Source organism: Aotus nancymaae, unplaced genomic scaffold (assembly GCF_030222135.1).
Source record: "Aotus nancymaae isolate 86718 unplaced genomic scaffold, 86718_ANA_hifiasm-v0.15.2.pri h1tg000077l, whole genome shotgun sequence".
Taxonomy (NCBI): domain Eukaryota; kingdom Metazoa; phylum Chordata; class Mammalia; order Primates; family Aotidae; genus Aotus; species Aotus nancymaae.
Genome location: NW_026988492.1, coordinates 13,807,755 through 13,825,768, shown reverse-complemented (window position 1 = coordinate 13,825,768; position 18,014 = coordinate 13,807,755). Strand labels below are relative to the sequence as shown.

The following is an 18,014-nucleotide window of genomic DNA, read 5'->3' as shown; positions in this document are numbered from 1 at the left end:
AGAAAAGGGCTTTATACTCTATTCCCTCAATCCCTCAATCAAAGACCTTTTAGAAGAAAAGGCAGAGTTAAAATAATAAGCCCAGTTCTATGATAAGGAACTTCCGTATTTGAATTTCATTGAATTATAGAGTTGGAAAGAGCCTCCCGGGGATCTGTAACACCAGCCCTCACCCCAGACCACCAGACCACCTTCTAACCCATAGTCTTTTGTGTGAATTTAAAGTCTCTTCGGTGTTATATAAATACTGGAAATTCAGGGTTTCTCAGTTATTCTTTCCTGTAATGCATTTGCAATCCGAAGATAACATATTTTGCTCCCCATTTTTTAAAACTGCATTTAAAACCTTGACTAATCGCCAGTGACCTTTAAGGTGGAGGCAGCAAGGTGGAACAGAAAGAGTAGACTCAGGATTTTGATTTCTTAGTCTCATTTTCCTCATCTACAAAATAGAAATCAGTACAGGGTTTTCATGAGAATCAGAAATGATCAAAGTCTTGGCATAGTTCCTGGTGCATGGCTGTGCTCAGTAGCTGGTAGTTATGATTATTGCAGTCATTCTGTAAGCAAACAGTTCTTGTAAAGCACCCCCTTAAAATAACTGCAGACACGTAGCTTCTTCATCTCCTAGCAATCTTAAAGCATCTTAGAAAAGTGCTCAGGTATTGGCATATGTTTGTATATTTGGGTTGAAATGTAAAACCTCATTCTACTTTTTACTTAAACATTGGCTTACTGCAATTTAATATCAAATAACAGTTGCTATTCTGTGGAAAACATGCACAGTGGGCTACGGGGGCACATGGTCAGCCAAGCACCATTCCATAAAGGGACTGAGTGGCGGAACACACTCTATGTGAGATGACAACTGTACTTCAGTACTTATCTAAGAAAGGGAGTTTCTTGACCCAAAAAAGACAGGCAGTTTATCTTAGCTGATTTTAATGCATAAAGAACCTGACCAACAGTTCACATATTCCTTTTGGAGAGAAGAGAAGTCAAGATGAGGAGATAAAAAAGCTTTCCCTACAATTCCAGGAAGAAATTACTCTTCTCGGCTACCAGGATGGCAGTGGTAACTGAGCAAATGCATGCAAACCTTGATGCACCTGGTAACTTTTACCAAAGAAGAAACTTATTTTCTACTGACTGACTTCCTCCCTCTTGTCTTCTAAGTCTGCCATTAGGCATCTATTGCTGTCATATTCTCCATGGGTCTTAGGTTGAACCATTTGCTCCTACGAACATGCTAAAAGAAACAGTAGTGGTTACAATCTAACTGGTGTTTGTGAGTGATCCTTCTGTGGGCCACTGATTCCTGATGCCCTTTCTTCCAGTTCTTCTGTGATTCTAGATTTAGAAACCATGAGCTTCAGCATCAAGTGAAGGAAGCTCCGGAAATGCTTGATAACCCAATATGTCTGAAGGATCTATGTTTGTCTTGTACAAAGCAAAATTCCAAGGCCTGAAAGTGCCTGACAACATAAAGGCATTTGGCAAGGTGTTAATGACTGTGGATAGAATAATTCAGATGCATCTCTCACTGATAAGAAATATTAAAGTCCTGTTTGAATAGGGCTGTTGTAATATTTAAATTTTAGCAAAATAATCATAAGCCCTGATATGACTTAACTGCAACTCTAGAAAATTCTGAGAAATGAGCTTCCTTACATTACTCTGGTGTTTATTGACCTCCATGGCGTGTTTAACCTCAGGGGGCTCCTTCATATGGGCATAGTCTGATAATCCTTTAGCGGCATCATGTTTCTGCTTATAGGCCACCTGAAAAACACAAATTATTGTTAGTTCCATTTAGAGGTATATAAATTCTTGCCTGCTAAATTTCAGTGTTTTGCTAGGACTTTATATATTTAAAAACCACCAATGATAGTTAAATTCGCCTAAATCTCTGTAACAAGACAATATCTATAATGCATTCATCTTTGTGCTTCTGTTTAGATTCCTGATTCTAATTCTTTGTTGTTTATTTCAAAATGTCCTTGACCAAAGATGAAATTTTCACTTTTATTCACCTAGCTTAAACCTCAGTTGTAGTTTTAGAAATCATCCATATCAAGAGCTTTCTGGGTTATGGATGACAGAGATTTAAATCTTGGGAAAAACAACTAAGTAGAGGAGAATTACAGGATAGTTAAAAGTAAACTGTTTTCAAATGATTGGGTCTGATTTTATGTAGACACAGCTATAAGATAATATAAGCCTCATTAAACGCACAAATCTTTGAGAGAAAACATAGCATGCAGGCAAAATTCTCAGATATATCAAGTCTTGGCCTCCATTAGGGAAATGCCTAATGCCAGCCATTACCACCACGTTGAAATTCCTCCATACTAGGATGGAGAGGGGACATGAGAAAGGTATCTCAGAAGCACATGTAACCAAACTCAACCACAAAGTTTGAAATTAAAGAAGAACCTAAAGACAGCAACCAAGTTAATCCCTTGGTCTCCACCGATATTATTAACCTATTTATTTCCTTCATAATGTTTAATTACTTTGTTTAGTTTATGGATAATTACTTATCTGTCTTCCTTACTAAATACAACTGTCACGTTCACTAAATGCTCAGAACCCAGAGTAGTGCCTGACACAAAATATTTATTCAGTGAATGAATAAATGAATGAAGAACTGAAAGAATGAGACTAAAACAATAACAAATGAAGGACAGAAGGCAAAATTAATTTTAAAATATACAAAAAGTTTAAACTAAAAGGATGTTAAATGGAGTTGGAATTACTTGACATGAAAAAAATGGCAACTTAAGAAAGAAAAAGTAGGCTAGGCTCAGTGGCTCATGCTTGTAATTAGGAAAGTCAAGGAGAGAGACTCACTCACGACAGAGTGAAGCCCCCATCTCTACAAAATATTCAAAAATTAACCAGGTGTGGTGGTGTGTGCCGGTTGTCCTAGCTACATGGGAGGCTGAGGCAGGAGGACTGCCTGAGCCCGGCAGGTCAAGGCTGTAGTGAGGCCCTGCAATTCCAGCCTGGGTGACAGAGCAAGATCCTGCCAAAAAAAAAAAAAAAGAAAAAAACTAGAACAGGCTTCCACAAGAACAAAACAAGATCTAGTTTTCAATGAAAAAATGTATATATAATTAAACTTAAGGAGGACGTTTTTACCAATATAAGCTCCTGAGTGCATGCCTGTCTCACACATCTTTTAATATCCTGTGCCTATCATAGTGAATGACGGAGTAGAAATGCAATAAACGGACAGATGAATAAATGAGTTTACCAAACATTGTCATGAGCTTAAACTCTTCACTGGCTTTTATAAACAGAATGACAATACACCGATCTAAAGGATTAATATGATCATTCTAAGTCTGATTTTTACAACTAAAGTCATTGGATCTCATTATCCAAAAAAGAATGCCATCTAGTATAACTATCAAAGTTTAAATCCCCTCTCTGAACCCCCAACTAGTTTTTCAAAAACTTCTACTGAAAGAGAACTCAATCTGGGGCATCCCAGTCTCTAAATTTTGAAAGCTCAGATTAAAAGTCCTTTTCTTTACTGAAACCTCTGTCCATCTCCTCATAGCTGCATCTATGTGGCCATATGAAAAAAGCCTAGCTCATATGGCTGGAGACAGAACTTCCAATGTGGGAGGACAGCCGTCAGTGACTTCTGTTCCTCCAGACTTGCGGTATGGATTAAAGTGCTGAACTCCTGAACACCCTACATGCTCTCTTCAGCCCAAATCCCAATTTATCTCTTTCTTAGGTGTTTACAATAGTCATACCAATCTTAATTAGAACTGTTTGATTTAATACAGCTTATTACCTATCACGTGCTAAATGTTATTAACACATCCATAAATCACAACATTTTTCTTTTGATAGCTGTGCTGAGACTTCTGTCAACTGATGCCTTTAAGTCTTATTCAGTCCTTCCCAGCCATGTTTCTACCTTGAATCCTACGGATTTGGTTGGTTACCAGGACTCAGAAGCAGCACCTCACATTGTTCCAGTCATAATTCATTTTGCTACAGTCTGTCCATCAAAATAATCCATCAAGATATCTACCTCTGGTGACTGTATCTTTACGTTTTCACCAGTTATGGTAAGCAAGAAACCCTTTAAGAACCTCCATTCGGGTGGAGAAAGTCCATTATCTCAGTTCCATTACATTCCATGTTATAACTCAGAGGTAAGGGAAGGAGGAGTTTAACGGGTACCCAAGTCTATAAAAGCCAAGGAAAAACGTCTGTGAGATTTACTCCTTCTTAAATGAAAAGAACTAGTATATGCCTATTTCCTTTTTCATGGTTGCCTGGTTTATTTTGTACTTTAGACCTACTTTCATATATTTGTGACTATATAAATGTAACCAATGCAGCTGATCATTTTGTGGGTTATGATAGAAATGATGAGTCATCAAGCACAATTTTAAAAAGCACTTTCTTAAAAAGGCTATGTAATTTTCTACTTGCAGCATTAAAATCATCATTTCATTTATAGCCACTACTAAGTACCACTTTAGAATTAAGATTACATCAAATTGGAGGGAGCTGAACTTTATCATATTAATTTTCTTCCTTAAAATAGCTAATGGAAAATTGTGTCAAGCTAATAAATTTGCTGATAAATTTGATTTCTTAGGATTTGCCATGATTGTATAGCATTTCCCTGGTTTAATGCTGTTTCCTTCATACTTTGAGAACTAAGATTGCCATGGTGCTAGGAACCTGGAGACAGGAGTGCACTTGCTATAGTGGTACTTTATGTTTACGTAAGTGATGAACACTTTATGTTTATATAAGTGATAAACACTTTATGTTTATATAAGTGATAAACACTTTATGTTCATATAAGTGATAAATACATTTATATTATTGATCTTACAGTATATTCTATATTTTATATGTACATAGATGTATATTTATTTTTAAATTATGGGGGGAGGATTGGCATTTATTTATTTAAAAGACAAAGTCTCACTATGTTGCTCAGGCTGGTCTTGAACTCCTGGGTTCGACAGATCTGCCCACCTCAGCCTCCCAAAGTTCTGGAATTACAGGCATGAGCAACAGTGCCTGGCCAAACCTGGCATTTAAATTGGGGGTTTCACAGATGCCCTGAAGCTTCTCCCTGTCCTCACGTTCAGAAAATTCATAGATCCCTAAATTAAAGCTTACCAACCAAGGAGGTCAAGTATTAAAATTAAAATAATGGCTTTGCCTCTGAAAAGTATGATTTAGTTGGCTCCTTAACTCTAGTTGATGGTTATTCATTGTGTCTAAAAACATAGCATAGGATGCTACAAAGACGATCAGGATAATAATACAACTTACATTTTATATGACATAGGTAAACATGCTTTTATTCCCATAGCATAGACATCTCTGAACTTCTGAAACAGAATCCTGTGACTTCCATGGATGAAACACAGACTCTCATTAAGGTGCACTTCCAATGCCTGAGTTGCCTGAATTCCTTCTAATGATAAGGCATTATTTAGCCTTTGCCTGAAACAGCCCTGATGAAGGATCTCGCCACCTCATGGCATGGTCCATTTCATTTTCAGAAGCTTTCTTTGTGATCTGTGCTTATAAAATTGTTAACAGGGGATAGCTAATAAAATGGACTCCTAAAAACTCTACGCGTCTCTCTTTTTATGGCATTCCTTCCTTTCAGGCATTTTCTGTAAGTGTTAATCTAGCTAACTCTACCTTATCACTCTAGTTAGAATTTAAGCATCTGAGAGTGTTTGCAAATTGACTTTAATAATTTGTCAAAAGTTTAAGAGACTTTTCATTAGAACCCAGAATGTCATTCATTTTCAGAATTCATCCAAAACTCCAATTTAGGGTATCGCAAATCTGATACTATTTGGACACAATAAATGTTTAGTTGTTTAATTATCACAGATACTATCAAATAGTTCTATTTTCTTGCCCCTCTTGATATTAGGTTAACTCTAAGAATCACAATTTTAACAATAAAATTGATGTACACAAATCTAAAGAAATGTTATGACAGTTATATAACTCTTTGGAATAGCTACCTTATTCAGAATCCAGGTTTTTCTTTATTAACAAGTTCAGTGACTAATCACAGCAATGGAAAACAATGCTAATTGTGAGCGCATATGCACATTTCCCAGTGGTGTCTATTTTAGCCTAGGATAACATATCAACAATGTCAGTGGTAACCTATCCTGACAAAGCAAATGATAGATTCCAAAATACACCACTTGGATTATTTTTCATATTAAGTTCTGTGTTGCATGGATTTGTGTATTATAGACCTATTTATGCTATAGAAAACTGAGAGCTGTTGTGCGCTTCCAAAAAGAAATGAGAATGCAAATATCTGAAAAGTTATCTTTCCAAGGAAGTATAAAAGCAGTAATAGATTGTTTGCCTTTTCTTTATTTTATTGCTTAATTGTTGCTTGTCACATATTAAGTGTTGGGTTGTAATTATCTGCTTTTTAAAGTAACCCACATTATCAGCAAGTGGTTAGGTGGCCAGATATTGGCAGGAAAAAGAAAGGGCATATTAGTCACAGTCACCAATGCAGAACCTTGACATTACACATTTTAAGCTGCATGTTGCATAACTGAGATTCCTTTACTGCCAAGTCAGGTACACAGTGGACATTTAAATTTTTAATAGTGAAATACTTAAAGGTGTTCTGCAAAGAATAACTATGCTCAGCATTTTTCAAGAGTAATATATTTTCGGACTATTTAAAAATAGCTAATGCATGCTGGGCGTATTAAGAGATGGGTGGATATTAAACAGGTGCAGCAAATCACCATGGCACACATTTACCTATGTAACAAATCTGCACATCCTGCACGTGTATCCCAGAACCTAAAATTTAAAAAATGCAATTATCTAAGTATCCTCTACTTAAAAGTAAAGATTCTGGGGAAAGGCAGGGCACAGTGGCTCACCCCTGTAATCCCTGAACTTTGGGAGGCTGAAGTGGGCAGATTGCCTGAGGTCAGGAGATCAAGACCAGCTTGGCCAACATGGTGAGACTGTCTCTACTGAAAAAAAAAAAAAAAAAAAAAAAACAAAAATTGGCTGGGTGTGGTAGTGTGTGCCTGTAATGCCATCTACTCGGGAGTGTTGAAGCAGGAGAATTACTTGAACCTGGGAGACGGAGGTTGCAGTGAGCTGTGATCAAGCCACTGCACTCCAGCCTGGGTGACAGAGCAAGAGTCCATCTCAGAAAGAGAGAGAGAGAGACAGAGAGAGAGATTCAGGGGAAAGAAGTAAACTTGCTTAATAAGAAAAAGAGGGTTGGAAATGGTAGAAAAAGTATGGCATAGTGTGTGGTTAAAAACCTAGACTCTGGGGCTAGACAGCCCCCCGTATTCATGTGTTGGTGCTGCCATTCACTGGCTGTGCCACCTTGGCCAAGTGACTAAACCTCTCTGTGCTTCAGTCTCCACAACTTTAAACTGGCACACCTCATTGGGTTGTTGTGAGGATTGGATGATATAAATACATGTGAAATGCACAGAACAACTTCCATGTGTTTACTATTGTTAACCTAAAATGTGACATGAAGAATACAAATTATGTAAAAGGAAGCATACCCTTAGAAATTAAATTTTAAAATTACACAAAAATCCATTTTACCAGTATTTACTAAACACTCTCTATGTGCCAGGAACTCTTCCGAGCACAAGACCAGAGCAAGGAACAAGACAGATGAGGTCCCTGCTCTCATGTAGCTGGGAGAGGTAAAGAACAGATTAACAAAACAACTCCCCAAAATTTGATTGTGCTGTGAAGAAAACACAAAATTATGATGAACTAGAAAGAGGTGAAACATTCCATTTAGAAATTCTGTTTTAAGAAAGGCAATAGAGTAAGAATGCCTTATGTGTTGATAAGCTACAAAGAGAAAATTACTCCTAAATCCTTCTGGATTCAAAATGAATTTACATGATGACAATTCTTAAGTTGCTCTGCAACTTGCAATCACCAAATAGTGACTTCCACCTGATGGGGACTTTTTTTGGTAGCCTGAGATATCCTAAAGGTAAAACACCATCCACAGAAAAGGAAATTCAGGAACCACTTGTCTAATTGATGAAGCAGATCTGTGAACCTGAATTTAACCATTATAATTTTTTTTTTTTTTTTGGAGACAGAGTCTCACTCTGTTGCCCAGCTGGAGTGCAGTGGCATGATCTTGGTTCACTGCAGCCTCGACTTGCCAGGCTCAAGTAATCCTCCCACCTCATTCTTCTGAGTGGCTGAGACCACAGCTGCATGACCACATGGCTAATTTTTGTATTTTCGGTAGAGACCGGCTTTTGCCATGTTGCCCAGGCTCATCTTGATCTCCTAAGCTCAAGCAATCTGCCCACATTGGTCTCCTGAAATGCTGAGATTACAGGCCTGAGCCAGAGTGCCCGGCCCCATTATCTCTTTATGTGACTTTTAACAAGCTCGTCAAATATTCTCCACTTAGGGATCATATATCAAATTAGAGAATAGTTTAATATTTACTATGAGAATTTCATCCATGTAAACTGTCTAAATGAGATTAAGATTTGCTCTATAAATTGTGTTGAATGGGACTCAGAAAACAGTACCACGTGACTGACATAAACCTGCGTGTCCGTTTCATTTTCTGCGATTTCAACAGCAACTACAGACAGCACATTAATCAGTTGCTTTCAACTATCATTTAGCATTTAACACCCATAATGAAAAGATTTTATTAAAATGCTAAGTAACTTTTTTCCGGTTATATGTTTTATCTACATAATCACAAAACGCTTTAGAAAAACCACACCTCACTCTGGAGCTGTGTAACTTCTCTTGCAAAAACACTGTCAATTGTGGCTGGCATCCGCTTATAAAGAGAATTAGACAGGTCCGCCTTAATGGTGCCTTTGTATTTTGCCTGGGAGAAAAACAGGAAAAATAAATAAATAAATTTCCATGTTTTTTCTAACTACGAATACAAGAAGAAAAGAAGAAATTTTCTTCAGAAACAGAATTGATTTAAAAATCTGTAGACCAATTTAATTTTAGATACTGGAGCTGACAAATGTATTCTGAAGAAATAGAAATAAATCCAATTTATCATAGAGAACGCTTTCAATGAGACATGCAAGGACATAACGGCTGTCTTTCTATTTAAACGCAAGCACATTTCTAAAAGTAAATCTATTTGTGTATATTGACAGTTTCATGTTGGATGAGTGAGCAAACAACTCGAGTTGTTCCAGGAAATACAAGTCATTAGAATCTACTGTCTAGAACTTGACAAAGGACGGTTTTCTTTTATTCAGGTCTTCTCAGCCTCCTCCTGCTCCAGGGGGAGAGGGGAGGGCTTTTGTGTTGTTTACGTGCCTACCCACCTCTAATCCATACTGTCTTTAAGGCTTCTAAATCACTACCCTAAAGACAAACACTCTTTTCTCTTGGGAAAACTAGGTTCAAGGGAACACAATAGATTGCTCACTTCCAATATTTTGTTCTGCAATTAACTCCTTCAGGAAACATAATCAATAATTGAGAACATCAAGTATTTATCTGCACAGGAGAACGGAACATAGCTAAGACAAATAAACTGTGTTCTTCCATCATCTGCAGACAAGCTCCTGATGTTCTTCCTGCTCAGAGCTAGATTTGAGCATTGATTTACGGAGCATAGATCCTGTGCAAGCCTTCTGCTACCACAGTCTTTGGATTTTGGTACTTAATGAAGGCAAATGTACTGATTTCATTCAAAATTGTTTTGCATTAGCAGAAATAATCCCAAGAACATCAAGTTGATCTTTTTCCAACATAATTTACGAAACACTAGAGGTCAGTCATTTACAACACTATTTCATTCCTTTTCATTTCAAACGTATCTCTTCTAAGTGATCTATTCACAGACAACGGTAATGCCTCATCACAGAAATCATCATCGTTAACATTATGCTTTACAATGCAACATAAACGGCAGTTCTAAATGCTCTCAGAAAGAAACTACATAATTTTTCAGCTGGAAAATGAATACAGCGTATTTCTCATTCTGTGGTTTCATAATAAGTATCTCTGTTGAACTGAATTTTACCCTACTCCAAGATAGTTTAAATTCATTTAAATTTATCAAAGACACCACGTTTTAGAAAGCTGGTAAATCTTATTTATTTCCAAAATGATATTCAATCATTTATCACTAATATGTCTATTAGGAAACAAAATAATGAAACTTCTAAAGCGCACTATTTTGCCAGTACTTTCTACTTATTGAATAAAAATAGGCCTTTTCAAGAGCAATTGTATACAGATAAGAAAAATTTAGAGTCAAAATATAGACATGTACAATAAAATATATTAACCATACATAGTAAAATATATCAATTTTTATGAGTTAAATGACAGTGCACAGAATTATGTAACTATTACTAACATTCAGCAGTGCTTTTGAAAATATTATTCTCCATCTGTAATGCACAGACTTCCATCTACATAAAAAGAAAAGAGCAAGCCAGTTTGCAAGCTTTTGATACCTTACCTCAGAAATAAAAGCACCGATATTTTTTACATGGTTTAGCATAGGAGTGTCAGTCACGAATGTACACTTGTCCTTGGACTTTTTAAATTCTTCTTTATAATGGATCTAAAAAAGAGACTGATTTACATAAGAAGAGAATAGGGAAAACAATTCCAGTGATTCCAATGACCTTTTTTTAAAATGAGATTAAGCTGATAAAGTCCATTTCCTGAAGTAAATACTCATATGTGAAAGGGGCCTCAAAACAAGCCAGGTGAAATAAACGAATATCCAACACAGATTGCAAAGGTGATGAGGCATAGTGAGGAAAGACGGTTCTCTAGATAAGCAAGGGTCCAGTTAAGCATCAACACCAGGCGTGCTGGCTATGGATGATGGGTCCTGTTTACCCAGCTTGCCCAGTGCAATCAGCAAACATGTTGATTTCACTCCCATTTCACTCCCACAAGTGTCCTGGTGTTTTGTTGCTTTTAAGCCTTGACACATCCTTTAGCCAAACAGAAACATAGCTGCCTACCTCAAGGTAGAAAATACGTAGTCAGCATGACAGATGTAACCAATTAAGAAACAGAGGCAGAAATTAAATGGGGATCACTATTAGCATTATTACCTAGACATGCTTGATTAGAGGAAGAGGCTTAAATTGTGGCCACTGTGGGCTTCCTGTTACTAATTAATTCCTCCCAATTTATGAGCACCTATAGGCTTCTCCATCCTCCTCCTCCTCAGTGCAGAGAAGAGCTGAACCTGCCCAGAAAGCTTGCCATGTGGTGGAGATCATTCCAGAATACCTTCTTGCTGGAGATCAGCAAGAGAAAGCCCAGTAAGGCTTAGCCAAGCCTGTTCATCTCTTCTCTGAAACTCACAAGTCAAATGAGTCACTCCCTTCCCCTTTAGGGAAAGGCCAGAATTTTTATGCTTAGGGGAGACCCGGGTGGACAACTGAGCCCAAAGAAGTCAGGAAATGTGGAGAAGGACCTAAAATATAATCACACTGTCACACTAATTGCTGCATAATCTGGAAACTGGGGAGGCAAAACTATGACTCGTTGACAAGATGGAGGTAATTGGCTAAAAGCTGTATCACTCTGTAATATACTCATGTTTACCCACCCACGGCCATACTTAGTCTGAAAAAAGTGTTCCTGTTTCAGATGATAAATTATATGTTCTCCTTAATTATAACCCAAATGTGAAGTTGAATTGCATATACTACCTGGTTCTTAGAGGACGTGAATAACGTTATACCCTAATGGGACATGGAGATTTTCCCATATGCAAACCTGATTTGAGGCGCATTAGTTGACCTGGGGTACAACTAGATATGGATTAAGTGAAGTTATTTCAAAATGCCCTATTTCACTGCTGTGACTTTCGGATATCAGATGCCTACCACATTAAACATTTGCTTTATTCATGAAATCAACATGAGAACATATTTATCTTATCTGAGCACTAAATTACTTTTTTTTCTTCTCAGAGATTAGCCATAATTTTAGGTTCCTGCAAATCACCCTCCTCAGCCACTAGTAATTAAACTGTTAATGGCAGTATGATAAATAGTAGGCTATTTTGATCATAAGGAGAAAAAAAAGTATCTCCGTTATATAATTAAGTGTGAGAGAAAATAGCCTGTCATTAGGCTTAAGTTTGACTCATTATTTTTATCTTTTGCCACCATCTATTCCCCATCACATTCACATTCTTCACTGCAGTGGTATGTGCTTGTGGCTACAGCCTTCTGATAAAGTCTGACACAAGCAGAATATTCAGGACAGGAAGACTGGATAAGGGGAAAGTATTTACTTCTGTCAGGCAAGCAAATAGTTCAGTCTTAATTGTGGACTCCATTATTTTCTTGGGTCTTTATTAAAAAGATACACATATTTATATATTTCAATTGAAGGTATATTTAAAATTTAAGATCCTTTACAATTATACAATCAAGAGAAATTATACAATTCAATTGTACAATTCAAAAGAAATTGTACAATTTGTTAGAAGTCACACACAATCATGTCTGATTTCTAATGAATTGTGCAATATGAATGACAATAAGCAAAGGATCTTAAATTTTTAAATACATAAGGAATATTTATATAAATATTAGTTACATATTAGTAGCCTTCCTACGCCAAGATAAGAGGAAATGATTGTTGAAAGGAAACTATATTGATCAATGAAACAAATCTTAGGTAAAATAAAAATCACTGAATAGATGGTTATATTTTATTACAACCATGTCTACATCTTAAAATCTCAGATCCACAGTATATATTGGAGAGACTGCCTGGCCACTCCCATTCTCTCCTATTAACAGAGCCCAAATGGATTAATGAGAGCAGCCAGGCTCTTGCCCCAGCACCAGAGGACAAACTGATCTAAACCAGGCACGGTCATACTATTCAGTGTTTGGCCTGGGGAGGCCATATGCCTAGCTCTGCGACTTTAGTAGAAATCTTCCCAGAAGTGCTTCTAGCGTTTCTGGTTTAAAGGGAGAGATGCTGCATAACCCTTTGACACTCTGTCTTCCATCTTCTTCTTTCTCAATCACAGGGAAGGCAGGAGCAATGATGTCACTGCCGAGTAAGCCACCATACTAATGACGACAGAATAGAAGGAAAGGAACCTGGGAGACTGCTAACACCCATGGTACCCAGACTGATCTACCTATGTCCAGGCTCTACATGTGAGGCTGGTGAAACAAAGACCTACTTGTTAAGCCATTGTGTTAGAGTTTTTCTGTTCTTACAGTCATCTGTACTCCTAACTAATCAATACACAATCCAACTCATTTTCACATTAAGAAACAAAAAGGGCAAAACTGATGACTTCATGATCATTAGCAAGTCCCAAACATTGACCTTCTCTTTTGACCTTACCCACAAATCCCACAATGTCTCCATTACAATTAGGATTAATTTAGTGCATGGTCAATTCTTCCTCTTGGTCAAGTCTCTTTCAATGACTATGATATTAGCTAAAGGGTGAAACTGGATGACAGACATGGAGATGTTGGAGGATCATTCTTTTCACAAGCGTTCTTAACTGAAAGTATCTGGAAAGCCTTTTCACAAGTCAAATAGTACAAGTTAAATTCAATCAACTACGTCTCCATCATTATTTAATTGGGCTGGCCATAGGTAAGGTCACTCTCCCAGGTTCCCTGATAACATCCAAGTTTTCTCTGGAGGGATAACCACAGAATTTAATTTTTCTGGCATTAAAGGATTTACCCACAACAACATTCATGTGCCTGGAAAATATTGTTCCTGCTGCCGTGCAGATGAATACCCTAAAGAGCCTTGAACCAAACACGGAGTGAGAGGCTGCATGCAGGTATGGTCTACCTGCTCTATGGAAGGCTCTTTCTGGCTAATTTACAAGAAACTTACAAAAGATTCCTTTTTGCCCAATCTTTTTTATGACTGCCTGTCAGAAGGCTACTAGATCCAGGATTCTGAATGCTTAAGAGATTGGATAGGTTTAACATATTCAAGGAATTTATTAGATATTGTTAGATTAGACTAACAGGACTAAATATGAAAGTGTATCTGAGAAAATAACAAGCATTATATTATTATATAACATAATGCTTGTTATTTTCTCAGATACACTTTCATATTTAGTGTATATGTGTGTATTTAGTGTATATATTTCATATACTTATGAAAGTATATCTGAGAAAATAACAAGCATTATATTATTATATAACATAATGCTTGTTATTTTCTCAGATATACTTTCATAAGTATATGAAAATAAAAGAGGCTTAACATAATAAAAGAGGCTGCCTCAGAAGACCAGCTGTTCTTCAAGATTGGGAAGTGAGTTGTGCAGAGGGAAACCCCGTAATGTGGGTAGAGCAAGTGCAAAGCAGAAACTAGGTAGGGGGAGAAACAGAGAAAGAAAAATGCCTTATACTGATCCCCACAGTAAAGCCACTTGACCTGAAAAACTGACATTTCTCTCTATGGAGAATTCTAAGCAGTGCAGGCCTCCTAGGGCTGATCCCTAGGCCAATCTTGCTCAACATTTCTATACATTGTCTGACAAGGGGATGATACCGCAGTGTCTACAGGTCTGCGATGACTCTAAGCTGTCTAGGCAAGGGAAACGGCAAACTGAGATGAACTTCAGAAGCTCTCAAAGGGCCAGGCAAGAGGTCAGAAAACTACAGATTAGATCTAGTCCTAGTGTGGTTGAAATAATTCAAACTATTATTTAAAGATGATGAGTCCTAAGCTATCAGCAACAGGTCAGAAATCAGGAATGAAATGGCTCTGATGGTCTACAGATCATCAAGCTGATCTAACAGGTTTCTGTAGCCCCCAAGTCTAAGAAACCCTTCACAGCATCACAAAGGGTGCTAGAAGCTAAGCAAAGCATCATCCTACTCTACACCTGATCTAGACCGTCCAAATCTGTACCGCTCTGCACAGTTCTGATTATTCCATCTTGGTCATTAAGGACATATGAAGGCTGGAAGAGGTCCAAAAACTAATAATTAGGCCACATCATGAAGAGAAGTCCATGAAACTATCCCTCTCATCTACAAAAAATAAAGCAGGGCCAGCTCAATGGCTCACACCTGTATTCCCAGCACTCTGGGAGAACGAGGCAAGAGAATTACTTGAAGCCAAGAGTTTGAGACCAGCCTAGGCAACACAGTGAGACTCTATCTCTACAAAAATAAAAATTAGCCATGCATGGTAGCACACACCTGTAGTCCTAGCTACTTGGAAGACTGAGGCTGGAGAACCACTTGAGCCCAGGAGGTTGAGACTGCAGTGAGCTGTGATAACACCACAGAACTCCAGCCTCGGCAACAGAGCAAGACCCCATTTCAAAAAAAAAAAAAAAAAAAATTTCTATTTGGAAGCAAAATGTGAATGTGTAAAAAGATATAAATTAAGCCACAATAATCATGTTCTAAATATTTAAGAAGTACATTCTACCATGGAACATACATCTGTAATAAACATAAAGTATGCCTATCTGTTTAATTATACCTATGTGAGTGTGAAATATATGGTGTTAGCTTTTGCAAAATGATAAAGACCACTACCCCTCACAACATATTCGTTCTAAAGTCACTGATAAACAATCTTATCCAAAACAACTCCAAGAAAATCACTGACTAACTACAGTTACCACTTTAGTCCTGACAGTTTATGTAACACAAGTTAGCTCAGCTATAACTGCACTTCAGTAAAAACAGATCAAAGCCAGGTTAGAAACTTAGGGTTTTAACTGGCAGCATTACTACTTCTAATAGTTACATAATAAATAATAATAAAGCAAAGAACAACATTTCATGGAAATCTACAGTGAGAGATAACATGGCACAGTAAAGAGTAATATTTGTGTTTAAATATTACTGCCGCTGCTTAACTGAGTGACCCAGGCAAGGTACTGAACCTCTCTGTGCCTCCATCTCCTCACTTCAAAAATGGGAAAACGCATAGTACCTCCCTCGCACGCTCCAATGCCCGACATATAGTAGTCACTAAATCTTAAAAACTGTTGCCAGTATTGTTATTGTTGCTGTTGTCACTGTCATTATTGCTGCAATTTACAAAGAACTTTCACATACAGTAGCTGACGACTATTAAGTAATAGCACAAAGAAATACTTAATTTAAAGCATGATCACAACACACGTCAAATATACGGGAAGGGGTATGATTTCCACCAGCACCCTTTGTGCCGCCTTCTGGTTTGTCAGAAAGAGCCAGCCATATCTAAACTGTGATTGGATGCATGTAAAAGTAAGTAACAGACAGTAGTTAACGACAGCTAACATTTAAGGAGTACTCACAATGTTCCAGATAGTTTATCCAGCATTTTAGATGTACTACCATTATTTAATCTTCTTACAAATGTTACAGCTGAGGGATGGAGCCCAGCCAAGTTACATAACCTTCCCAAGGTTACTGTGGAGTCAACTCTGACAGGTTGACTTTGGAGGACATGCCAGCCCACTGCCCTCCTGCCCAGGACTGGCTTCCTTTGAAAACAAACATTTGTAAGACATTCCAATCACTTTGCTTATTATCAATAACAGAAACAACCAGTATTGTGCTCATCTCTCTAAATAAAAACACAGGCACATGTTCACTTTATAGGAGTTACCCTTCCTCTGAACCACTAATGCTCTTAGAACTGTTAATGAAGATGAACTAAATTATCATCCCTGGTAAGCAACATTTTTCCTTGTGCTTCTTGAATTCTAGCTTACATATTTATCATAAAATAATATGTTCAATCATTCTATAATTCTGGGATTCTCTTGAAACATAATACGACTGATCCCAGTTACTAAAAAATGTCACAACAAAAATGCCTCTTGCACCAATATCCTTATCCAGATCAGGGTTCTTAGCAAGCAGTTCAGTAATCCATAAATCCTAAATTGTAAATAAATATTATACGCACATACATATATACATGCATTTTCCTCTTCTGGAAGACAAGTGCATTAATTAGATTCTTAGGAAGGCCTCAAAATGTTAAAAATGACTACTCATTTAGATAGAGGTCCTCCCAGGATAAATTACATCATTTTATTCATTTAAAGTCTTTGGGGGTTCTCAAATGGAATATATACTGCAATTCAATACCTTATGATTTCATGCCAGAGTGACAGCAAAGCTCATCAGGGACAGGATTCTGGATTAAGAATGAGGAAACTTGCTCTAGCAGAAATTCTCTGTATAGGTGACCTTGGGGGAATCACTTAAAATTTCAGGACTTTGTTCTACGATCTGGAAAGTGACTGTGTTTTAAACGGTGATTTCAGGGTTTCCCCCACAGCTCTGTGCCTCTATAACATAATTCCACAGGTGCAATGCAAAGTAAGAGAGAAATTACTCTAGCCACTTACATCACTAATGAGTTCTGTGCATTTTCTGGCCAATTTCATGCTTAGATCTTCAATAACAGGCTTATAGAAGACCTATTGGGGGGAAAAAAGGAAAGGAAACATTTTTCTCATCATCAATTTAAGAGGAAGAAACGTTGGTCATGAGTACATGTTTTCTCACTCACCTGGTCTTCTCCATTTTCTTCTTCCCCTGTTTTTTCTTCTTCAGTTTCATCTTTTACATCCTCAGTCACAGGGACCCTCATTTTTACACTTTAAAATACTTATATTTAAAAAAATTTACTTATGTGGCGTCCTTTTGTGTACCAGTGCCCTTGAGATGCTGATGTCTCTGGTGCTCTGGCAGGAATGCCCTTGCCCATGCCTCAGCCCTATTTAGCCCACACTTCACTCCTTATCTCAGTGGTGTGTCAGTGAGCAGAACAGAATCCCAGAGGTCAACCAGGGCTGGCATCACAAGTGGAAATAACATATTCTTAGGCAAAATTAGATTTTATGAACTTTTAAAGTCAACATTTTTTCCACTGGTTAAGAAATCCAAAAGAGAAAATTTATTAATGTTTTACTAATTCTATTCATTCATAAAAGACCGTAAAAAGGACTTAGAGATTCTGGG

At 37.4% G+C, this 18,014-nt stretch overlaps 1 protein-coding gene across 15 annotated transcripts in view; it reads right to left on the bottom strand.

The window, feature by feature from the left end:
* Positions 1 to 18,014, bottom strand: part of NEBL (nebulette) — a 371,607-nt gene that overhangs the window by 95,147 nt on the left and 258,446 nt on the right. For 5 of the 15 annotated variants that reach the window (XR_010339481.1, XM_021666699.2, XM_021666758.2 and 2 more), the window contains exons 1-5: positions 17,563 to 17,745; positions 17,399 to 17,470; positions 10,514 to 10,618; positions 8,795 to 8,905; positions 1,672 to 1,782 (exon numbers count right to left, since the gene is read on the bottom strand). The exons of 2 other annotated variants lie outside the window; for them this stretch is intronic. Coding sequence is in view for 12 of the 13 variants with exons in the window: in XM_021666699.2 (XP_021522374.1) it covers positions 1,672 to 1,782; positions 8,795 to 8,905; positions 10,514 to 10,618; positions 17,399 to 17,470; positions 17,563 to 17,643 (480 nt within the window). In the remaining variant the exon portion in view is untranslated. Of the gene's footprint in view, positions 1 to 1,671; positions 1,783 to 8,794; positions 8,906 to 10,513; positions 10,619 to 16,333; positions 16,420 to 17,398; positions 17,471 to 17,562; positions 17,749 to 18,014 lie in introns of those variants that run through there. 8 more of the 15 variants (XM_021666830.2, XM_064368376.1, XM_021666735.2 and 5 more) reach the window with 5 other exon arrangements.